Here is a 25,891-nt window from a genome sequence, read left to right as displayed (position 1 = left end):
GGTACAATTGTTTTTGCGCAATGTTTGTTTGAATTTGGGTATTATACTTAATAAAAATAATGGGTACTTGGACTTCAATGCAGAAATTCAAGAATGTTTGTGGTGTGGGTAAAGCATTCTTAAAGAACTAACAAAGAAAAAAAAAAGGGCTCTTTGCTGCTATATCTGCCTAGGTATCTTATTTGATAAAACCTTTACGGCCTGATTTTAGTCTGATTTAGACTGATTTTAGGCGCAAAAAGGGAATGTGCCCCTTCACATACGGTGTCATTTTAGCCAGTGTCTGTGGACTTGGAGAGACTACCACAATAAATAAGGGCGTAATTAAACTCCAATGTCTTCAGAAAATATTGATGAGATACCCAGCAACACTGTGACCATCTGTACAGCTTAACAGAGGATGGGATGTGGTGGTTTGGTGAGCACAGCACTGTATCGCCCTATTTTATTAACCAATGTCCATCACCCGTGACTTGATCACATATAATGAAATCAGGCTTGTCTATTCTTGGTCCTCTGCTCTGAAATTCTAGACTGCATGACAGTTGGTATACGTCTCCTGCTATTAAAAGAGGTGATAATGTTGGGGTTGGATCTCAGACATTGGCTGCTGCCAAGCTTGCTTTCTCTTGTACACTAGTCTGCTCTGTACACCATGTGTACTTTGGTTATTGGATGATATTCACTATACAGTACCCAGATTGATAAACGTATATTTGCAGAACTGTTTATTTGCTTTTTGATATACACTGATCAGCCATAAAATTATGACTAGGGCTGCAACTAACGATTATTTTAATAATTGATTAGTTGGCCGATTTATTTTTTCGATTAATCGGATAAAAAAATGCAATTTTTTTAAATTTAAAATAATGTAATAAAAAACGTACAATTTACACTTTCATCTGTTTATTGCAATGGCCTCTCTCTATTCACCTTCTTATTTTACTGACATAATAATAAAAGCTACAAGAACCCAAACACGGTGTTTCTCAAACTAGGTTTTAATGCAAAGTTATTAGTAAATATTAATTCATGTTAACTATTTTTCATATTTAATAAAAACTATGAGAAAAAAAGCCTTGTTTAATTTTTTTTATTTACCAAACTGGCCCCGGTTATGCACATCAGACCCCCAACTTGCCACTCTGCCCCCACTATGCCCCCTTATACCTCTTATATGCCAGGATTCCACTGTGCCCCTGATATGCCTTATACTCCTTATATGCCAGTGATATGCAACTGAGCACCCTGATATACCTTTTACCCCCAGATGTTTTATGACCCCCTGATATGCCTAATATCGATATGCCTTATACCCCCTATATGCCCTGAAATTCATAATACCCCCCATACACCACTATAACTCACTCATACACAACTTTGGCTCCTCCCCCTCCCATACACCACTATGGCTCCTCCCCCTCCCATACTCCACTCTGCCTCCTCCCCCTCCCATACTCCACTCTGGCTCCTCCCCCTCCCATACTCCACTCTGGCTCCTCCCCCTCCCATACACCACTCTGCCTCCTCCCCCTCCCATACATCACGTTGCCTCCTCCCCCTAGCATATACCACTTTGCCTCCTCCCCCCTCCCATACTCAACTCTGCCTCCTCCCATACACCACTCTGGCTCCTCCCCTCTCCCATACAACTCTGGCTCCTCCCCCTCCCATACTCCACTCTGCCTCCTCCCCCCTCCCATACTCCACTCTGCCTCCTGTCAGCAACAGATCTTCACTAGACACCAGGGAGCCGGGTAGAGAGGCATAGTGGCGTATGGGAGGGGGAGGAGCCACAGTGGTGTATGGGAGGGTGGCTCCCATACACCCCTCTGACTCCTCCCCCCTCCCATACACCGCTCTGCCTCTCTACCCGGCTCCGTTACTGACAGTAACGGAGGCTGTCTGTGCGATGCAGACCCCCACCAGCTGACAGAGAGGATGATTCTCTGTCAGCCTGTGTGTGTCTGCATCGCACAGACAGCCTCCGTTACTGCCCTTCACTTACACTGTGGCTTCTATGAAGCTGCAGTGAAAGTCCTTGTCAGTAACGGAGCCGGGAGAGAGGCAGAGTGATGTATGGGAGGGGAGGAGTCAGAGGGGTGTATGGGAGGGGGGAGAGAGACGGAAGTGAGAGACCGGCCGACAGTGAGGGGAATCCAGGTCCCCTGCAGCGTTGCGGGGGATCTGGATTCCGGTGTTATAATCCGATCTCTGTTTGGGATCGGATTATTATAAGGAGAGGTGTTTTTCAGAGCATTTATTATAATCGATAAAAATCGATTCGATTAATCGATGATGAAATTCCTTGCCAACGATTTTCATAATCGATTATCGATTTTATCGATTAGTTGTTTCAGCCCTAATTATGACCACTTGTTATCATGGCTCCTGTCAGTGGGTGGGACATATGAGGCAGCAAGTGAATGTTTCGTCCTCAAAGTTGATGTTAGAAGCTGGAAAAATAGGGCAGTGTAAGGATCTGAGCAATTTTGACAAGTCTAATTGTGATGGCTGAGCGCCTCCAAAACTGCAGCTCTTGTGGGGTGTTCCTGGTCATCAAAAGTGGTCCAATAAAGCAAAAGCGGTGAACCGATGACCGGGTCATGGGTAGCCAAGGCTCATTGATGCACGTGGGGGTGTAGGCTGGCCTGTGTGGTCAAATCCAACAGGTGAGCTACTGTGGCTCAAATTGCTGAAAAGTTAATGCTGGTTCTGATAGAAAGGTGTCAGAACAAACGGTGCATCACAGTTTGCTGCAGATCTACATGACTTAAATATCTGCTCCTAATGTCCTGGTTGAAGATACCACGGTACACCTTCAGATGTCCATGCCTCGGCTGGTCAGGGCTGTTTTTGGTGGGAAATGGGAGAGCTACACAATATAAAGCAGGTGGTTATAATGTTATGGCTGATCAGTGTATATATGGAAGAGCTACACAATATAAAACAGGTGGTTATAATGTTATGGCTGATCAGTGTATATATGCCTTGGCAACTTGTGCTGTGGTTATTGAGCGAACAAAATGTTTTTGTAGTGATGAAGACATTCCAAGTGACGATGAAGAGGTTGAAACCGAAAAACCTGAGCGAAAAGGACCTCCTAAACGTAAATTGGAAGTTGATGAGTATCCAGAATTCATGGCCAAACGGTTTGCAGACTTTAGAACATACCGAAATGGCACATTACAGAAGTGGCACGACAAGACAAAATTAACAGGAAAAATTGGCAAGGTAAGTGCGGTTTAAAAAAAAATAAATAATGCGCGTGTGTGTAGATACATAAATAAATATACCTTATAGGTATATAGATCTGCCTAAACAACAAATTCTATTTGCTTTCTTTTATTTATCTAGGGATTTGGAGCTTTTGAACGATCTATACTGACGCAGATCGAGCAGATTATGATGGACAAAGAGAGGCTACTGAAACGGGCACACACTAAGCGATCTCCTTATAGGGTTCTAGGAAAACCCCAAGTTGACTCCCATTCTGTGCCAGAATCTGTTCCTGATGAACCAATGGTAAGAACGTAATTACCGATTTAGAAAATACCACGTATTTTCTGTGTGTATTGTGGGGAATGGGTTTTGTGCGAAAGCATTCAAACCTTTTAGCGGTACAAACAAGTATAAACTTGAAATTCTATATTTTCTGACTATATCATATGTAAATATATAGCCAACAGCTTTAATAGCAGTGGTACAGATAAGAATTTAAGTCTGTTTTAGTGAGCTGAGCACTGGAACCAGCTTCATTGTTTTCCCTGGGTGCCTTTTGAGTTGACTATACAACCACTAGGATGTGGCTCTGATCCCTAATGGAATACGGATGCAATTCTTTTCCTTAGTGTATAGCAAAACTTGGTGATATGCCTAAAGATTTGTAGTTCTACTTTTCAATGAAGATTGCACGGCACATTGGAACTGGACTCCTTGGCAAATTGATACATGGCTTTAGTTATTAGTCAAGTAAATTGTACATTCTTTACAAGGCGTCTCTGGTTTACAGTAAGTTGTCACAAATGGATAACCAATTTTAAGACTAAGAAACGTGAATAAAACAACCTAGGATGGGTGTACATATTGCGGTACTGCGGAGGCTTTTCTAGCCAGTTGAAATGTAATAGCTCGTTGAATAATATACCAACGGAAAACATTCATGCTAAAATTTACTAGCCAGCAGAAAGTGTCAAACGTCCAACAATTCTTGAGCTTAATTTTTTGGTCGTCTCCCCCAGTAGTGTACAATTGGAAACTTCAGGCCCACGCTAAATGATTCACATTGGTCATTACTTAATTTATTGTAATTAACCAGGATTAAGAAGATTACCTCTACAGGTTATCTCTCATGGATCATACTGATCTTTGTTTTAACAGGATATCCAAACTGAAGGAAAATCAAATGCTCACCTGAAGGATATCGATGAAGAAATTTTTGACGATGATGATTTTTATCACCAGGTAGGTCATGTCTTTTGTGTCTATATACGTACTTTTAGATATCTTTGAGTGGGAAAGATTTAACACTTCCAGCAAAGATATTAGTCATGGTGTTTGTGCTTAATACAGAATTAAGGATGGAGAACAGACAAGGCACGATGAGTACGATGAGGGTGTGTTGAGAAGCAATAGGTTCTGCAAGTAACTAGTGTTTGGTGTCATTACATACAAACATAACAAACGTATTTATTGGGAAATATATGGTGTCGGTTATAATACATATTACACAAAGCAGGTTGGTAACATTTTTGCATTGGAATTTATATTAGTTAATTAGCAGTCACTCTGTGTTTCACATTGACAGGAATTCTGGTGACTTTTATTTGTTTGCAGTGTGAAACTAAGTAATTAAAATGCTTATGAATTTCATATATAACTGAAAATTGTTAAACTTTTGTTAAGGGATATCCTTTGTTGTGCTTAGTTTATTTTTTGGTTTATTCCCCCACCTTTTCCCTTGTTACACCAGTTTGCCCAGGCCGTTTCACTGACCTCCCTTTTAACTGGCCCACTAACACTACAGAGCAGTGGTTCTCAACTCATGGGTCTTCAGTGGGTCACGGAGAGTCAGGGCCGGACTGGAGGCATACCGGTAAAAAAATTTCACTTTCCTGGGGCTGCCTTACGCATTCTAGCGGCAATCCGCGAGCAGCAGGCTGTCAGGACCGCGGCCGCAACAATCAGGGCCATCAGGCAGCCTCTGGTCCGGCATGTGCTTTAGTATTACTCCCCGACCGCAAAGCAAGTTGCTTGATTGGTTTGTGGTCGCTGTCTGCTCCTAGTGGGAGCTGAATAAAGATTTTCTCTGATTCCTCCTCCCCTCTTCCTGCTGCAGCCCGCGGACAGCCTTTCCACTCCCTCATCTTTTCTGAGGTTATTTTTGGGTCGCGACTTAATGACCAAAGACAAATGTGGGTCCTGAGGATACACTGGTTGAGAACCACTGCTATAGAGGGCTGTGCCAAGGTGACGCAACCTCTGTTTGTTTCTGCGCAACTGGCGCGGTGGTGCCTTGGGTTAGGCCTAGGGTAGCACCATTGTGTGCGTGTGTGTATATGAATATCATCTTCTAATATATTAATGTTTTGCAATTTAATTATGTAGAGTAGCATTCTTTCCTATATAAATATTCTTCATTAGTAACCTCCCAAATAAGACGATATTGGTCTCTCTTCCAGAGACAGTTTTTATTTTTAATTTACCCAGAAGTGGTGAGTTCAGAGACTGATAGCTCCAGGTGACCGGCCTTTTATGCCGCTTCATAATTTTAACTGATAAATTCCAAATTCAGAATTATTAGAAGTCACATCTTATCTTTTTTTCTTTTTCCCCTGACTGGTTAATTGGGGTGGCGGGGTTAATCTAAATTAAAACTTAAACTAATAGAGGTCAGTAAGGCAACAGAAACACCTGAGTAAAACAAATGAGGCTGCCAGCCGCAACTTTATCTTGGCCGGCTCCCAGGAGGCGATTGGCAGAGAATTAAAGTCGCTCTGGCGTTCTGTAAAGGTGAATGATGGCCGACACTTGTCAGCGCGCAGTGTCTCCACAAATGTTCCAGATTGCAGGACTTCCATGCCAACTGCCGCCTTGCGTACCGAGTGAATGGGAACGAGAGCAGTTGTCAACATCTGGCGGCACAGCAAGCAATGGGTGCAAGGCTGGGAACCCTGCAGACTCTAAATATGGTGCTGGGAGCTGTAGAGGCTTTAATCACTTACCACTCCTTGGCAGCAGGCTGTAACGGCATATCCCAGCCTCGTTCATCACATGCAGACATCTGCTGAGCTGTGAGGCAGCTACACATTTATTTTCCATCCGTGTCTCCCCTCCCCCTATTGGCTTTCAGACCCCCCCATTCCCTCTGCTCTCCCCTTTGCCCAGCTCCTCCCTTTTTGCTCTATTCCCCCAGAACAGTATTTCTTGGGAGAGATGATCTGTAAAGATTACCACTTCAATGTGTGTTAGTAATTGTAGAGAAGAGGGGGCCCCCGACGAACACGGCACAGCACCTGTTCAGCTGACCGGGTTAATTTCTTCTGTTGAATGGGATTAGGCAGAGATTCAAGTTGAAGCCAATTCAACAATAAGGCTAAAGAAAATTGCTGCGTGTTTTCTGTCACCTTCTACTTTTAAATTGAATGCTTTTCCTGTATTTGTATTTGAGTAGTAAGCTTGGGAAGCCCAGTTCATTTGGACAGTATAGAATGTACAGCAAACAAAAAAGGGAGATCACGGGATAGCTGAAGAACTCCCCGCCCCTCCCTTTGTTTAGTTTCAAGTAATTAGAACTAAAATAAATATATAAATAATATATAATCACATCTTGGTGTCTTGCAAATAAAAATGGAGCACTATTGAAGACTGAGTGCTGGCTTTACTACTTTTAGATTATTGTTACTTTGTTATTAGCCAAGCACCGGGCACCATGTGTTTTGAGCTAGGACTCTATATATTTATATAAATATAAATTTTGCACATTTACATATTCACACACACACATATATATATAATTAGTGTGCGTGTGATTCACAAATATTGACTAAATTAGGCTATTTCTCTGATTTGCAGACATTACTTGCATGTAAGGGGTTAAAACAGCTTAATTCAGTCTTCACACATCAGAGCTTATTGCTCAGCATGATTTACTCACACTTCCTAGTTAATTATTAGTCTTAGAGAGACAACATATATCACTCTCAAAAGAATATAACGGGTTTTGAGAGGAGAGATTTCTATTTTGACTAATAAATTCAGAGCATAAAATTTAGCAGAATGATGAATGAAGCTTTATACACTTGTTTCTATGAAATAAAGCTAATATTTTCTTTTTATTTCCGCTATAGGCAAGGTATTCAAAGTAGCATGTATCTCCCTTTCCGAACATGTTTGCATATTAGAAGCCATTGGTACCACTCGTCGCCCCTCTTTGCATGCCTGTATGTGTGATATTCTGCTAAAGCTACATATTCTACATCTTCTACTACTGCTTATTATGTACAAAAAGTTGTATTTCTTTCCAGGCAGGATTTCATAGGAAGGATGGCAAAGAAGGGGACAGGGCTTGTATAGTGCCCATTTAATGTGTTGCCTAACCCAAAATGGCTCGGGCTGCTCTATCTCTGGCCCACTTGACTTAATTTTACCCCCTGTCTGCCACTAGTGTATTATATATAATACTGATAAAATAGACAAGAACAGTGTTTTAGTAAAAGAAAATTTTAAACTTAAAACTGATTTCTCATGTGACAGTTTTATGTCTATTTTATATATTTTTTGGGCGGTAGGGGAGGGGGCTGCATTTTAGTTTATGGATCAGTCTTAATCACCAGACATGCTATGGAGGAACAGACTTTTAGTGTTGGCATAAAGCATCCGTTCACCCAACATGTCTAATTAATGGCAGCCTCCAGGTCTGCAGATAAAGTTATTGGGACAAAATAAGGTAAAAAACGTTGTTGGTTTTTTTTTTTTTTTTTTTTTTTTTCTTTTTTACTGGGACTATAGAAATAAAGAAACCATTTCTATTGTTTCCAAACTATTCTGTGAAACTATAAGTGGGATTTTGCCCTAATCCTTTCCTTGTCTTGGACATCTACCCTGATGTTACATACACGTAGCTATTGATGATCGTAGTCCCTGGAATGTGTGTTGGTTTTCTGGACTGATCGTGATGTCATGAGGTGGGCAGATGGCAAATACTATAGTAGCGGTTCATGCTTGCAAAGGTATTAAGCCTTTGAAAGGAAAAGGTTTGTTAGAAGAAATAGTGTCTATTTTTTGTTACCCTTTGTATGTGCTTTTTCCGCTGTTTTATTGTTATAGTATCTCGGATGAAACATCTTTTGTTGTTCTGAATCCTGCCTCATTGAGAGCTGGAAGTCTTGCTGTCCCTGACAGAGTTCCCCACAGAAATACACTATAAGCTTCAATGAAGCAAATAGCAACCCTGAAATCCTTATTGTGTTCTGTGCCATGAATTCCTTTCACCCACAGGGGACAGAAGGATCTGTATTTCACTCGCAGGGAAATTAAAAAGCTTAAATGTTTCAGTGTCCAAATACGCATCCCGATGGTTTAAGTAAACGGCAAAGTGGTGAGTGGGTAAGCTCAACTGCAGAACTTACTCTTTAGTGAATATATACCCTTCTGCTATTTTACATATGGCTTGTTAAAAATAAGTATTGTGACTTATTACTGAATATGTTAACATCAGCTGTTGACATTCAGCAGACTACGTACGCACAATTGTGTTTATAGTATAAAAGTTCATTGGTATAGTAGATGAGTTATTCACATTAACTTTTAAGACCATGCTAAATCTGCTTTTACAAGTCTAACATGTATGTCATATTAGTTTAGCAACCCCTTTATTTTTTATATATATTTTTTTAATTATAGTTGATTAGTCACAGTATTAGAAAATTAATTGAAACGGCTTTATCGTGGTTAAACATTAGACAGTCTGCTCCTTTATTTTGCAAAGACGCGTAGCTGACCATGGTGCTGAAACGCAGAACATGCTGCTGGACAGCATTTGGGTCACTTGAAAAAAATAAAAAATAAATTCCACAAGTCATTGATCTGTGAAGTGAAAACATTTAATTTGGATGGGCTTCTTGTGACATTATGAGAACATGGTTTAATGTTTTAGGCTAACCAATTTGTTTAGCTAGCTTTGTTTGCAAGCACTAGTTGCCGTTCTCCCATGCGGTATACATAGCTTCCAATAGTGCTGTATTTCACAAGACAGGTCTTTTATTTATTTAATTATTTATTTTCTTCCCCCGCTGCCCCTTTGTTCCCAACTACCTACAAAAGTGGATCATGGGTCAGATATGGGAGATATTCTGGTCTCCCCTGAGTCACTAGGGAGCGGTAAAAGCAATGGACTTTCCACAGCACAAGGTTCAAACTCTCAATAAATGTGTGTGTATCCAATGGAAAGAAAAAGTGAACACTTTGGAATTTACCAACCTTTATGTATAAATTTGTCTTGACATATAAAATGAACTTCATCTAAGATACAATAATGAACAAACACAATCTATTTTAACTAGTAACACGTAAGTTATTGAATTGGTCTTGTCCAGATTGAATAAATCATTCAAATATTCAACGTCTGAGTTGGAAAAAGTATGTGAACCCCAAGGCTAATCGCTTCAGCAAACTCTAATTGGAGTCAGGAGTTGGCAAACTTGCAGCCCAATCACTCACAGGATGTTTTAGAGCTACTTTGACACAAAAACACGCTTAACAAAACTTAATTTTGCGTTTGCTATTCTCAAATTAATCTCAGAGTTTACATATTGACCAGTCCACAGTTAGACAAATAGTTTAAAAAACTGAGTTGATTTAGTAGAGTGGCTACTCTCTCTGCACCACGCAGAATGCTCATCAGTTTGAGTCTACTGTATGCAAAACATTGAATTGGCATGGAGTCCATGCCAGGACACCACAGAGGAAGCTGCTGCTTGACACTCCACAACGCTACCGAAAAAGCAAAGATAGAACTGCGCATGGTGTGCTTCATGAATATTTTAGTCGGCATCAAAATTTCTAATTACTGTTAGTTTTTTTTTTTTACTTGCGAATGCATAAAGGTATTGATTAAAAATGTCTTTTACAGACTTGCCCTATCTCCAACAACTCCCATGAACTGAGAATGCACAGTTGGGAATGATGGCTAAGCTGCCATCAACCTTAAAGGGCCAAGCAGAGTGCAAGGAGGCCGCGGTGCGGCTTAATTTATTTCTATTTAAACATATTGGAGATAATTGTTCTTTTAAATAATTGTTGGATTAGTTTTGGGAAAGCTTGTCGTACCGCTGTGCCCCTGTGCACAAACAAGGTCCATAAAGACATGGTTTGACAAATTTGGTGCAGAGGCCTACGCAGTTCCCAGACCTTAACCCCCAATGAATGCAGTGCCTGACCTCACAAAATCTCTTTCTGCTGAATGGGCACGTCATTTTGTTTGAGGGGCTTATGCGGTCCAAGTGGTGAACACAAGGCTGCAGGCTCAGCCTGTAATGAGAAATGTGGCAAAGAAATTAATTGGAAGTCACAAATAGGCTACATAGATTTTCTGGGACAGATAAAGAACATTCTTGTAGCATTCACACAATAATGAATTCTCAAGTTTATTAAAGTATCATACAGGATAGTGTCTGAGTGGCTGTCTGCCTGCTGAAGGTCAGTAGAAGTTGTGTAATGCAGCAGGACAATGACCCTAAACATTGAAGTAAATCTACTACTGGGTGGCTTGAAAAAAAATCCTCCTTTTGGAATGGCCCAGTCGAGGGGAGACCTTAACCCATTAGAGGTGCTGTGGAATGACCTCAAGAGAGCCGTTCACACCAGATGTCCTAGGAATACAGCCGAGCTTCAGTAGTTCTGTAAGGAATAATGGTCTAAAATTCCTGATCGGTGTGCAGGTCTGATCTGCAGCCACCGGAAGCACTTGTTTGAGGTTATTGCTGCCAAAGTAGGTTTAGCTATTAAATCCAAAGGTTCACTTACTTTTTCCACCAGGACTGTGAATGTTTACTAGGTGTGTTCAATAAAGACATGAAAGATTATCATTGTGTGTTATTAGTTTAAGCTTATTGTGATGGTCTGTATGTCTGACTTATGTGTAGATCAGATCACAGTTTATGAACAAGTAATGCAGAAAACCAGGTAATTCCAAAGGGTACGTTTACTTTTTGTTGTCGTTGTATACTTGGAATTGCAAACTCTGGAGCTTTGTGCAATACCTGTGTGCATTCACACTCACCCTTCCTTTCATATTATACAACAATGTGTGTGCAGTGGGATGACACCTTGTTTATTGATGCAAAACGTGTGTTAAAACTTCCCGCCCAACAGTAAGAGTGCACTGAGGAGCGAAGGAATATTTGCCTTTAACAATCCTGGCTTAATCAATCATTAATCATTAATTGATGGAAACAAATATAGAATTGTTGATCTTTTCTGTTTGCTGCTTTTTGCCATTCGTCTTATTGTAGTTTAGTTTTGGATGTTTCTTATTCTAGGGCTACTAGTTATTTAAAATGTGATAATTTGTATGTCTGAATCAGCAACTTAGTGTTAGTCTTAAAACACTTGCATTATGAACAAATTTGCATCAACAACTGCATTAGCTCATAAATGTAATGGTAGATGTTTTTTGGGGGGGTTTTTTGTAAGGCCATTTGACTTTCTGCTATTCAAATGCATTTGTGGGCCACAGCTCACTCATCTCCTTAATCTCTAGATTAATGTTCATTGTCTTGTTTAATCTTCTTATCCTCCTATCTACGTTGTCGTTACACTAGAACGCTACACTGCATTAGGGTTAACGGTGTCTCATCTGCCTATTAACTTTTTTGCAACCATTTTCCGTGTTTTGTTTAGTGTTCATATGATGGTGTGTATAGTCTGTGTATAGGTGTATATATATATAACACAACAATTTGGACACAATTTAAATTTTTAGTCCATTTGTTTTCAGACAACGAATTTCGTTTTCTGCACTTTTGGTTCGGCCGAAATTGAAAGGAATTTTTCCGTTCAGAAACAAATTTGTTGTTACCTTGCCCACGTTCTCTTACACTCTCAATGTCTCCCTACCTTTTCCGCTGATGGCTTCTCTTGCGTCTTCTTGCTCTTCTGTGTTTTCCCTTTGGCCCTGCTATTTCTTTCTTTAACCAGTGCCCCGGAGCACTTCTGCAAAAGGGCAGCGCCTCGGCACTTACCCTCTCACCCCTTTTGGAGGGATGAGGTGAGGCTGTCTCCACGGCTCTGCTTTTTTTGCGGAAGTACTCCCTAATTTTGTTAAAATTTGGACTAATCCGTATGCGCAAGCCTACAATCAACTGAGCACCACAACTAAGGACACACAGATGTGTTTGAAAGTTTTCTGCAGGTATTTTATTGCACCAGATGCAGTGCTCATGAAAAAAAACAGCAATATCAAGGCAAAAATATGTAGATAAAGAGATTTTTATAGGTGGTGGTGCTGATAAATATTTGTTTTATAACTTATTTACCCCTGAGTTACATATTGTATGCATCGTACTCATTATGCTAACAATGTGTGTGTAGGTTGTCTAATTAGCCAGGCATTTAACTTTCTCCCAAAATGTTACGCAAAAAGAGTGCTGAGCCCCGATGGATAAGTTAAAGCAAAAAAATGTGTTAAAAATATTGTGTAAAATGTGTGTTAAACAATTTTGTATTCCATAAAAACAATTTAACTTGCATACGGTATCCCCAATTAGTATACAGAATGTGGTATTTAAGTCACTGTTTTCTCTGAATAGATCAGCGCATACACTGTCCCACAAGAGGTGCTTGTAAATGTATACCAAGAGGCTCATCTTTTGAAGATGACTTCCCATTGGGCAAGCGTTAACGTAAACAATGGTCTAGGCACCTGGTGTTCTAGTGCATTTGGAACAACACTGTTTTGATTTGGGGGGAAAAGCTATGAAAATGCTCATATAATGCTACCCAACCCTCCCAGATTACATGTATATGCTATGCACGGCAGTATAAAAATGTAGTGTTTTGTTGATATCTGATATGTTCGCAATTTCAAAGAGTTAATTGTCATTTGTGTGTGTGCTCTAATTTTTTAATATTTGTTTATCAATCTGTTGCAGCTGCTGCGTGAACTGATAGAGCGGAAAACCAGTTCCATAGATCCCAATGATCAAGTGGCGATGGGCAGGTAAGAGTAAAACACGCAGTCTGTCTTCACGTTGCCGCCAGCATCACTGTTCCTTCCACATTCAGGATAAGAAAAAAGTATGAAAGCTCAGAGGTCAAGCACGATTAGATGAGCATTCAAGAATGAATAAAACAATTCTATTTGGCATCAATCATTACTAGTAATACATGTGGATGATGTCAGAACCATTACTTCCGAGGAAGAAAAAAAAAATGTCCCTACCCCCACTGTAAAATGGGCAATAATTTTTCTTGTTACAGATTTTGACACTCTGTTATGATAGTTATGAAACTATGAAAAACCTGGACATTCCAAATATAGTTCTATAATGCTTTATCACAAGATTTGGGCGTAAAGCTTTCTCAAAATGAATATATATATATATTATATATATATATTAAATAAGATGTTCAAAAGTTTGGGGTCACTTAGCTGTTTTAATGGGAAAACAAGGAAACTTTTATCTTTGCTAACATTGCAAAAGGGTTTTCTAATGATCAATTAGCCTTTTAAACTTGGATTAAACGTGCCATTGGAACGCGGGAGTCATGGTTGCTGAGAAAAGACCTCTGTGCACCTAAACTCAGCAGTTTCCAACTACAATAGTAATTTACAACATAAACAATGTCTACATTGTATTTCAGATCAATTTCATGTTTAATGGACAAAATGTGCTCCCCCACCCCCCCAAATAACAAGTACATTTCTAAGCGACTCCAAACTTTTGAACAGTAGTGTGTGTGTATATAATATATTTTATTCTGATTCAGTAAACATTTTAATATCGGTGGGTTTCAATGGCATAATATTTTTTCGGCATTTCTGCTCAGTCAGTATTGTGATTACTGTTCCGGAGAACTAGTGAATCACCATGCAATTATCTGGCTCTGAGTAATACGTGCAGTCATATAGGAACTGGTGTATTGTATATTTATCAGGTTTTGCAATAAAACAGATTAGGGCAATTAAGATTATATTAAGATTGCAGTAATTGGATTTTGCTAGATGACTTTCAGATGTGTAGATTGCATTGTTTTGATCTTGTAACATGACTTTTTGGTGGGTTTCTTCTAATTATCAGCTCTGTTTTGTGCGTATTGTTTTTTGCTAAATAATCTGTAAGAAAATTGTGCCACAACAATAACTTTCAAGACGTAGAAAATAGAATTCTATCGAATAAGGAAAGCCCGCTGCTGTCATTAATATCCATTTCAACCATAAAACAGAGTGATTTACAGGTTTAATCTTCAGTGAACATTGCGATCATCAAAATATGTATTAATAATAATGTCCGGTTCATATAGTATAGATGCTTTTGACATGTCGTACCATTGTTCAGGGCAGGCAGTAATACCCTATATTGATTAACCATTGATCATCTCGGTAATTATTATTTAACTCTCTAACTTCAGCTGTGCCACTTAAATTCCCATGATATATGACTTGGTAGCAGATGTAAATTAATTCATTCAGTAACGAATAGGCCAACTGTTGCTATATAAATAGCCACAGGGTTAGTTCCTTAAAGACAGTCGTTTGAAAGAAAAAAATGTATTTTTTTGCATTTTAAATAGTGTTGTGTACAGTACAGTGTAGCACTGAAGCTAACTGGGTTTCATTTTACTATTTACCTTTTTGTTTCTGGCAGTGAGGGGATATTTTGGTTACATTTCAAACACGCACCACGTTTTATGGCGATGCTAATTAGGTCTGGTTTCCTGTAGAGTCCCTCTGGCTGATTAGACCTATTCCATTGTTTGCTAAAATGTCTTTTCTTAACTACTTAATGTGTTTATCAAGTTGATTAGGTCAAGATAAAGGGGGTAGTAGAAGTATTATTAAACACTCATCTACAGACACGCCGGAAGGCTTGTTTTTCCCTCAGAAATCTCATGGTGCTTCCACAACCACAAGGGATTCTGGGTAGGCGCATGCAAATAAGGTTAACAATTATCACCTTTGCCTCTATATCCACTTTATACATGGATCCCTTGAAAGTTATTGCCCGCTGTACAGGACAGCTTTTAGACAAAACTCGGGTAAGATCACCGCTCATGGACATTGTTTTGTCCTTACTGGGACTCGTCAGCATGAGGTTGGGATACTGGCTTGGGGTACCCCGAGAAATACCATTACATACGTTATGGCGGGTAAAGGTGATGGGGAAAACCTTTAATTTTAAGGCAAGACAGGAGGCTTCCTATTTTGCATTACTTCCTTTACTGACACCAACAGCAGCAAAGAAAGAGTTAAGAAACAAACGTCAGTAACCAATAGAAACACAGCATGAGCCAGGTATATAAACCCCAGCCAAACCCTCTTTCTTTGCTGCTCACCAACGGCTAGTCAGGTCAGTATACCTTTTATTGGGAGTTCTTTTCTCCCTGGTATCCTTGATTTTAAGTGTATTTACTTTTGTTCTTTATTATTCCGCCGCCCTATTCTCGTTCCTCATTATTCCCTTTTATTCTTCCCTCGGCGTTTTTTCTTTCGACGAGAGGACCGGCTTCTATTTCCCGGTCTCCGTCTCCCCTCCCCTGTGGGGGGGGGAATTTTTTTTCCCTCGTCTGTCCCTTACCTTTTGGACAGCTTCGGTTTTCCACCTTCCGGATTCTACCTGCCTCGCGGTCCTTTTCTTTGGCGTTCGGCGGCGTTCCGGCCGTCCCTCTTGTTGTCCGTGCGGCTTTTCTCTGGTCTCCTTGTCTTTACGGCGAGATCCCGTCTCGCGAGATCTCGCCGCCATCTTGTTTTATCTGTACACGCGCGCGGCGGCCATCTTTTGTTTGGCGCCCGGATATCGCGTGTTCCCTGTCATCTCGCGGCCTCGTCGCCATTTTGTTTTCTCCCGGCATCTCTCACTTTGTTCCTGCGTCCCTGCCGGCGTGCATGCTCGTTTGGTCTCCCGTTACTCCTCGGTGAGATCGGATTGTCCCTGCTTTTAAGCTGTTATAGGATTTCCTGTTCTGTTAGCTGCCCGAACTTTGTGCTATTCGGTCACTTATATTACAGGCTGAGCCCCTGTATTGCTTATATTGCTGGTTTACCAGGCTGAGTCCCTGTATCTTGCCTACCATATCCCGACGGGATTTTGAATTATATACTGTGCACATCTATCCTCTATTCATACTAGACATCATATTTTATTTACTGGTCGGTCACTGTTATACACATTATGTCTCAGGATAATCTCCCTTCACAAGAGACCTTTATGGCCTGGTTGGAGACTAAGTTCTCTAGCTCCATGGATGCTTTTATGTCTAAGATGGCAGCTAACTTCCCCCAGGGGCCAAATCCTGTGGCAGCCGACCCAGTTACGGTCCCCTCGGATTCTGATTCTGATAAGTCAGAGGTAGATCAGGATAATGTCAAACGCCCTTGGAAGGGCAGCAGCGTGTCCGCTGGAAAAGGCAAAGCCCCCGCCAAGCGCCCAAAATTATCCGAGGCTCCACATACCTCCAGCCTCCGGCTACCTGGCGAGGATAGTTCGCGTCAGGAGCCGTTATCTATTGTTGATGAATGGCGGGCTGATTCTTCAAATGAATCTGATGCCTCTTTAAATCTGGGTTCGTCCAGAGATCTAGACTCACGCTTCATTCGTGAGTACCTGGTGGATGAGCCCCACCTGACCGACCTCCAGCACACCTCAGGTGGTTCTATTTCTCAACATATGGCATCCTCAGCCACGGACCTTCCGGTTTTAGATCCTACTGGATCCTCCCTTTTCGATCCCAACTCCATGCGTCACCCCAGGGCCACCGAATGGACCCCCCCAGAGCAATATCGCTTTATATGTCCACAAATGGTTGCGTAAATCCCTTCCTAAAGAAGCGCGCAACAAACTCAGGGCTGAGTGTCCGCGCCCCTCCATCCCGGACAAAGTAGCGCTTACTCCGGAGTTCGACCCTAAGGTGGTAGCTTTATTGGCGGCTAATAAAAGGGACCCTAGAAAGGGCCTGGAACAGGGTTTAAAAACGACCCAGGATAAATTGTTGGACCTGGTTGGTCCCGTTACTCAGATCCTGTCACTGGCGGACAAAGCCTTCCTCCAGTCAACTCCTTTGGATCCTAAGACCATTAGAGACTGGGCGCTTAGAGTGGTATGCCTTTTGGGTAACGCCAACGTTGCCATTGCGACGGAACGGCGTAAAGCAGCTTTACTGCGGATGGATCCCCGCCTAGCGGAGCTCGGTGCCACTGACCTTGGGGCTGCCGCGAACGGTTTACTCTTCGGGGACGCCTTCGTGAAGGAGCTGAACCGCCACGTGTCCCTCCTAACGTCTTGGAACAAGGCCAAGCTGTCGATGCGGAAGGTTTTCCAAGCGGGACCTCGTTTTTCTGGCAGGGCTGGACGACCGCGGGGCCGGGTCGCCAGCCGTTCCTCGTCCCAAGGCTCCCGCCAGTTTTTCCAAAGCTACTCCTCCTTCCGGAACCCCTTCCAACAGAGGCCTTTCGTCCAACGTGGAGCTCCTAGAGGCAGAGGCGCTTCCGGCTACTCCAGAGGTCGCTCCGGATTCGGTAAGTCAGATTTCTGTTTACCCTTCTTCCCCTCCTCGAGTCGGGGGCCGGATCTCCCTTTTTTCCCACAATTGGGGGTGGATCTCTTCAGATCCGTGGATCCTCCAGACGGTCCGGGGTTTTCAGATCGATTTCGTTTGTCCCCCCGTTCAATCCCGCGTTCCGCTGCCGTGCCGCAGGTCCGCGTCCGATCAAGCCTTAGTGGAAAAGGAGCTTCGCGCGTTGCGAGACAAGGGGGCTATCCAAAGGGCTCGGGGCCCCATCGGTTTCCTCAGTTCTATCTTTCTGGTGCGCAAGCGTTCCGGAGAGTTTCGCCCGGTTATCAATCTTCGGGCCCTCAACGCTTTTGTGGTCTACCGCCACTTCAAAATGGAGGGCATTCATCTCCTTCGGGACCTCATGACGGAGGGCGACTGGTTCACGAGGCTGGACCTCACGGACGCTTACCTGTCCGTTCCGATCCACCCAGACCACCGACGCTTCCTTCAGTTTCGCTGGGGCAGAAGCGTCTGGCAGTTCAAGGCTCTGCCTTTCGGCCTCAGTTCAGCCCCTTGGTGCTTTACCAAGCTACTCAAGCCGGTGATGGCCCTTTTCCGCTCCAGGGGCATCCGGTGTATCGTCTATCTAGACGACATCCTCCTCTTCTCCAACTGCAGGGAGACTCTCCTTTCTCACACAGACTTCGCGGTTCATACCCTTCACCAGCTAGGTTTCATTGTCAACAGACTCAAGTCCGAGCTGTCCCCGTCCCAACGTATAGTTTTCTTGGGCTTCGAGATAGATTCCAGGGAGGCTGTTCTTCGACTCCCCAGGTCCAAGATCGTGGCCATTCGGAAGGAGATCCGTTCTCTCCTCCGCAAAGACTCCTGTTCCCTTCGTCTCCTTGCTCGGGTGGTAGGTCTCCTATCGGCGTCGATTCAGGCGATTTTCCCGGCGCCTCTCCACTACCGGGCCCTTCAGCGCCTCAAGGCGCGTCATCTTCGCAGGCTCCCATCCTACGATCAGTCGGTTCACTTGACTCCCGAGGTTCGTCAGGAACTCCAGTGGTGGCTCCGTCACATGGAGGCGTGGAACGGTCGGGCGATTTTCGGCTCTCAGCCGGATTTTGTTCTCGAGTCCGACGCCAGCCTTCTCGGCTGGGGGGCCGCGTCCGATTCGGCGGCTACCGGAGGTCTCTGGTCTCTCGAAGAGCGAGCTCTGCACATCAATTGTCTGGAGCTGATTGCAGGCTCCTTTGCAATCAAAAGCTTGGCCAGGGATCGTTCAAATTGTTGCCTCCTTCTCCGCATGGACAACATCTCTGCGGTCCGGTACATCAACCGGCTGGGGGGCGTGCGCTCCAAGTTCCTTACCGAGGTGACGAAGGAGATTTTCGATTTCTGCCTGGCCCGCAACATCTCTTTGCAGGCGGAGTATCTTCCAGGTCCGGAGAATCTCCTGGCGGACTGGTTTTCCAGGCACTGGAGGGACGCGAGCGACTGGCGTCTCCACCGCCAGGTCTTCCTATCGCTTCAGCGTTCGCGGGGTCCCTTTCAGCTGGACCTTTTCGCATCTCGCACGAATCGCCAAACAGAGGCCTTCTTCAGCTGGCTCCCGGATCCGGAGGCCATGGCGACGGACGCGTTCTCCCAACGCTGGCCGAGTTCCGGCGCTTACGCGTTTCCTCCTTTCGCTCTCATTCCTCGAGTCATTCTCCATCTTCGTCGAGCAGGGACCTCTCTGGTCCTGGTGACTCCTCTTTGGCACTCGCAGCCGTGGTTCCCAGCTCTGCTGGAGATGTCGATCCTCGATCCCCTGGCCCTCCCCTCCCTTCAGTCTCTCCTTGTCGGTCCGGAGGGTCAATCTCACCCCCTGGTTCTGGAGGGGCGCTTACTGCTCGTGGCTTGGACGATCTCCGGGGACCCGGTACAGGCTCGGGTCTATCGGAGGCGGCTCAATCCCTGCTCCGCGACTCTTGGGCTCCAGGCACCCGAAAGTCTTACGGGTCGGCTTGGCGAAGCTGGGCTGCTTGGTGCTTGGGACGGCGTGTGGATCCCCATTCAGCCTCTCTTGACTGTGTCTTGAACTTTTTAGCAGATCTTTTCGCTGCGGGTAAATCGTACCGCACGATCAATGTCTTTAGGTCAGCTATCTCTTTCGGTCATGTTGGTTTCTCCGGTGAGCCGGTAGGTAGGGCTCCCCTCGTTTGCCGCCTTTTGCGGGGTGTTCGTCTCTCCCGGCCTCCGGCTCCTCGCTACGACTCCTTATGGGATGTCGCGGTGGTTCTGGATTTTCTCCGGAACTGGCCGGACAACGATTCCCTTTCTATGCGGCAGTTGTCTGCGAAACTTACCACCCTCTTGTGTCTCTTGTCATTTCGTAGGGTTTCGGATGTGCGGGCGTTTGATTCTCATCACGTTTCCTTTTCTCCCGAGGGTGTCCTTTTCCGGGTGTTTCGGCGGACTAAGTCTTTATCCTCCTCCGTGTCTTACCCCTACCTCTTAGATGACCCCCGGCTTTGTGTGGCCAGGTGCGTCCGCTCTTACCTGTCTCGCACCGTTCCTGTTCGTCCTCCCGCGGTCTCCCAGCTTCTTATCTCTTACGTGAAGCCCTTTCAGGCGGTTTCTTCTCCTACGTTGGCCAGATGGGTTCGCTGGCTCCTTTCCTTGGCTGGGGTCGAGTCTTCTTTTGGGGCTCATTCCGTTCGGGGGGCTGCTGCCTCCGGTGCTCTCCGGGCTGGGGGGTCTTTGGGGGATATTTTGAGGGCGGCAGATTGGTCTCGGGCTTCTACCTTCCGGGCCTTTTACTTTCGGCCTGTGTCTTCGGCGGCGGTTGCGCTTGTGTCTGGCGTTAAAACTGCAAAATAGGAAGCCTCCTGTCTTGCCTTAAAATTGGAAATTATTCTAGTCTTGATGCCCGAATAATTGTAATTTTAATAAAGACAGGAGGCGAGTATTTTCCCTCCCCGCCCTGTCCCTTTAGGCTTTTCTTTGGGTGAGTATTGGTGGGGTCTGGTTTCCCTTGTCTCTTTGTTGTTGTACTCACCTATTTCGGTATTCTGCCTGGGGGACATTTTATTTGTTTGGGGTTTTCACCCTTGTGGATTGGCTGTGGTTTGCTGTCACGTGTCTCTTTTTTCTTTCAGCGTGAACCCGCCTTATGGCGGTCTTCGTCCGGATGATTATTTGAGGACGTGTTTTCCTGTTGGGAGAGTTCCTGATCCTGGAGTCCGGCTCCGGTTTCTGCTCCGGTTGGGTGCTGCGTTGTTGTTGATTTACGACGGTTGTTGGTTCCTGGTTCCTGGTTCGCAGTGGATAAAGAGGAAGAAGGGGGTTTGGCTGGGGTTTATATACCTGGCTCATGCTGTGTTTCTATTGGTTACTGACGTTTGTTTCTTAACTCTTTCTTTGCTGCTGTTGGTGTCAGTAAAGGAAGTAATGCAAAATACTCGCCTCCTGTCTTTATTAAAATTACAATTATTCGGGCATCAAGACTAGAATAATTTCCAATTTTAAGTGGAAGGGATTTCCATCGCCTTTACCAGCCGTAACTTATGTATAGGTCAAGATAAGAAATGCATCTGAAAATCCATCATGCAACTGTTAAAAACATTGAATTTTGTTGAGAACTTGTTGAACTGTTTTAAGCAATTTTTTTTTAAAGTGTAAAAACTGCAATGGAAATTCTACTGGTCGTATTTATTCCGTGTTCCAGTGAAGTACCGGTATAGACAGAACAATTTTTGGCACGACCCAAAAAATCTTCATGCATTGCGCCCTTTGAGTCCCAGAACAGTCTTGCACACACGAATTTTAGCAATCATAATGGGTATTATTGTCCTAAATTTAATACAGATAATAAAATATAAATGCATATCACATATCATATACATAATTATCTATAGTTAAGCACCATTCTCTGGAATACTCCATCGCATCAGTGCAGGTAATTGGAGATTAACTAGATAATAGATTTTTTTTTTCCCTTTCTGTATTATATGTGTTATATAGTACATATAAAAAAGCAAGAGATATGTGCTTCCTCCTTACTGTCATCACTGGTTGCTTATTTTATCTTGGGCACATTTATATTTCAGACAATATTAGTACGCTTCAGAACGAGATGAAAGTAAATACAAATATAGATACGGATTTCAAAGAGCAATATGTCGCTTGAATAATTGATGTAAATCTAAAGAACCAATCAAGTAATCATATTTTTCCTTTTAGACAATGGTTGGCAATTCAAAAATTACGGAGTAAAATTAAGAAAAAGGTGGACACGAAAGCAAGCAAAGGAAGAAAAGTGAGGTAAGTGGCTAAAACATTATTAGGTATATAGATATCATATGTGGTGTAATAATGAGCTTTACCCACATCATCATGTTTTGGTTTTTTTTCTTTGCCATCAAGGAAAAAATACACTATGAAATACCCAAAAACTCAAACCTGGGAAAAATGATTTTCATTTTCAGCTAAAATAATCTCAATCTAAGGAATATTTTACATGACCACTCTTATTATTGAAAATCAAATAAGAATTTTTTTTCTTCAGGTTCTTAGTGATTTTTGGCTGTATTTATAGTAAGTGTTGCAGGCTAATGCATCCAGAATGATGTCCCAATGTTATCTTGTTGCAATCTTATGTATTTGTGCTGAATCTTACTTGACATTCTGTAACTGTACATTATCAATTACCAAGGTTGTTTAAACCCGAAATTCCTACAAAGATTGACACGGTTGGCTGCTATTCACCAACCTCATTTTTATTGTTTAATTTCACATCTGCGAACCTGTATATTATTGCAATGTGAGTATTTTATATCGTTTTCCAACTAAAAGCCGGAATAAGTCAGTGGTAAACCTTTAGTTGCAAAAGGCATCGGCTGGAAAGTCATGCAAGTCAGTCTGGGTCAGTTGTGGCATAGTAATTTTTAAGATTGATGTTCTGGGATAATTTATTAAAAGAGGAAAGAGCTGCTTTGTTGGCCTGAAAAGCCTGTAATTATTGGCTATCAATATTCTTTTCTGTCAGCATCACACATAATTGGATGTATTCATGATTCAGTCAAAAGCCGCTGACAACATCACACGACTGAGTCACACTCTCATAAAGCTTTTGAAATAATGCAGCCCATCTCTGTGTGTGCGACATGGACTATTCTCGTTCACTGTGAGATCAAGGCCCGACCATGGCAATCTTATTACCCAGCTTTAGATAACAATTGAACAGACTGGGCCAGATCATCAATGGCACGGAGGTGAACAAAATGTTCAATTACAATTTCAGCGAAACATCCTTCTGCAGCGAGTTTAAGGATGTTATACTTTACTTCCAGAAAGATGCAAATAAAAGCATCTTTAAGCACAATGTCATGGATCTGCAGATTTCTTTCTGCGGCCTACGTACATGAAATTGCTTTGTCATCTTTCTCTACAAAGCAAACAAGTATGGCCTGGTTGTGGTTTGTCTCCTGGATATTTGGTGGCAGGCATCCAGATATTTAATTTTGTCCGGCGCCAAATATTATGCAACTTCGAGTAATAAGAATCTTGGATAAAATATAAATAAATATATTGTATATATCTGTTCAAAATACAGAGGCAGAGAAACGCGTGTACCCATACAGGTATTAGTCTACCTGGGAACATTCTGGATTTGCCTTTTTGAGCCTGGTATGCCACAGATGTTCTGGACATGTTCCCTTCTCTCGGTTGTAATTGCCTTAATCCCACTTTACCCAGGCGTTCCTTACCTCATTTGGATTTTTTCACTTAATGGGGAGTTGGCCGGAGAATTTTCAAGAGGCTGTGTCTTCAACTCCTTGGCTTCACTATACATTATTAAGGTCCAACCCTAGTCAACCTCTCCTATAGGAAACCTTGGTTGACCTTGTGTTAGGTTTTTTTTTTTTTTTTACTTTGAATGATGCGTTTTTATAAATGACCAACTTGGATCTTCACCCTGGATAAACCTGCCACCGTGTGTGGGAGTTGAAACCAAAAATCAACTATTCCTTTAGCAAACAAACCCTATTGAGAATAGTTTGTCGTTACTCAGCTATATGTAATTTACGAGAACGCAATCTATGGGGGGCAATGTACTCCATAAAGATACGCACACATAGCACAAAACCGAGCATGTGCGTGTGCACGTCTGTATATATGTAATATAATCTAGTGGAGTACAAAAGGAATTTCAAAGAGACAGAGCTGGAAGGACTTTTAGAATAAAAATATATATATATAATTTAGACTATATCTTGTTACTTGCATTAGCTGTAAACTATTAGGGATCTGTGGCCAGTCTAACTTAAAAAATAAATAAAAAATACTGCGCAGAGCATTTAGTATTGTATGTGCTGTGGAATGGGGAAACCCACTGGTTTTAAGCTACAAAAGCGATGCGTTTTTTTTTTGTTTTGTTTTTAAGCAAATTTTGAATTTAAAAATAATAATAATAAAATGAAAAATATATATATAATCTAAATATACACCCATGTTTGAGATCAGCATTAGCATCTTTTGCTTTCATATTTTTCTTATTTCATATTGTGTTGTATCATTTTTTTCCCCTGTAAATTATTGGTAAAACCAATAAAAGGACAATTTACTAGGAAGAGAATTATACATAGAACCATACCAATTGCATTGTAAATGTGATTGTATTGCTCTGGTACTACAGCATATTTTATCTGTAGTATTAAAGTGCCCTCTCACAAGAATTATAGTGTTAATAAAACAATATGAGTGCTAGGATTTTTTTTTCTCAAAGACTTGAATAACCTAAAATGTGTTAAGGTTTTTTTTTCGTAGTGTTATGGATTGCCTTTTCATGCAAATATTTGCTAAGCCCAGAGAAATACGTATTGACTGTTCTTCCCTTTTAAAGTCCATGGAAAATGGTACTTTAGCATCCAACGTCATAAAATACAAATACAGTGGTGTCTGCATCCTATTGTGTTTCTTAAGCAGACCACGTAAATCTTGGTCATTTCCCTTGCTTACCTGAATTGTTGCTTTGCAATAGATGGGCAAAATGTTAATCTATTGAGTGCTATTCTTCGCAAGACAAAATGATATGTTTGTATTAATTAGAATGTCAGTGATTGACATTGTGGTTTTGTTACAGCAAAAGTAATGCGTTTTCGACAAGTATTCAGTTACTGTAACGTCCTATGCTTAGCATAGCAAATACTTCCACAAAAGAAGTGTAATGATTATTCCACGAATGTCCTGTGAAGAATTGTGGTATGGGGTCCTCATGGTCAAGGTGAGTTAAGAACTCAAGATCTCCTCTACCTTGGCAGTGAGCACGATACTGAACTGTTTCTCAGGTACATAATTATGAAAATTATAGCTGGTATAAGCTTTAAGATGTATACCTGTTTCTCACTCATTGTTAAATTAGGTAGTTCTGTACAATCCTTGAGTGAAAGCAATGCTCCTTTTATTTAGGATTCTTTTTTAAATCTCATTCTGCGTATAAATACATCTTGTTTTCACGCAGGTATCATGTCCACAGCAAGTTGGTAAGCTTCATGGCTCCTATTGACCACAGCGCAATGAATGATGATGCCAGGTGAGTAATAGGCTAATTATGTTTATCAAGTAGCTTCATGACAGCATGATATTGACTTGTTCTTCAGACTGTCGCCCTCTGTTTTTTTTTTTTGTTATCTGTTAACTATTTGTCACTAGTGTCATAGTGCTGCACATCTGCCCTTGCAATCTAGCTGAGCTTACATTCCTATAATTACTGTAAAAACCTGTAAGATATTTACATTAATCTGATAACCACAGACTTGACAGACAGCGAGATGCGGGTAAAGCGTTGCATTTTAGACTCCCGGTTTCCATGACTACAGCAAAACAAATGGGGTGACTTTGGTAAATGAAAGTACTCCAGGATATGAGAGAAGGAACAAAATGTACGTAAAAAAATTTTTAATGCCCAAAGCATGTTAAAGTATATTAACATTTTTTGTGAGGCATTTTATGTCCTTAAGACCAAGCGAAAAAAATAAAACATTGGGTAGAAGATGCAACCACCGGCCTGCTTCGTTGTCCAACATTTGAGGCCACTGATTGGCTGCTCCTGCACATTTGCCCCAAATGCATTTAACGTGCCCCCTGCTTTCATGTGCATTATATATGGCTGCAATGGCCCTAATTG

General features: G+C 42.2%; 1 protein-coding gene across 1 annotated transcript in view; it reads left to right on the top strand.

The window, feature by feature from the left end:
- Nucleotides 1-25,891, top strand: part of AATF (apoptosis antagonizing transcription factor) — a 64,992-nt gene that overhangs the window by 22,247 nt on the left and 16,854 nt on the right. The window contains exons 6-11 of the mRNA XM_053457695.1: nt 3,042-3,237; nt 3,361-3,528; nt 4,384-4,467; nt 13,155-13,222; nt 21,946-22,026; nt 25,226-25,297. Coding sequence (XP_053313670.1) covers nt 3,042-3,237; nt 3,361-3,528; nt 4,384-4,467; nt 13,155-13,222; nt 21,946-22,026; nt 25,226-25,297 — 669 coding nt within the window. The remainder of the gene's footprint in view (nt 1-3,041; nt 3,238-3,360; nt 3,529-4,383; nt 4,468-13,154; nt 13,223-21,945; nt 22,027-25,225; nt 25,298-25,891) is intronic.

This window comes from Spea bombifrons, chromosome 2 (assembly GCF_027358695.1).
Source record: "Spea bombifrons isolate aSpeBom1 chromosome 2, aSpeBom1.2.pri, whole genome shotgun sequence".
NCBI classification, from domain to species: Eukaryota; Metazoa; Chordata; class Amphibia; order Anura; family Pelobatidae; genus Spea; species Spea bombifrons.
This window is presented reverse-complemented; position numbering and strand designations above follow the sequence as displayed.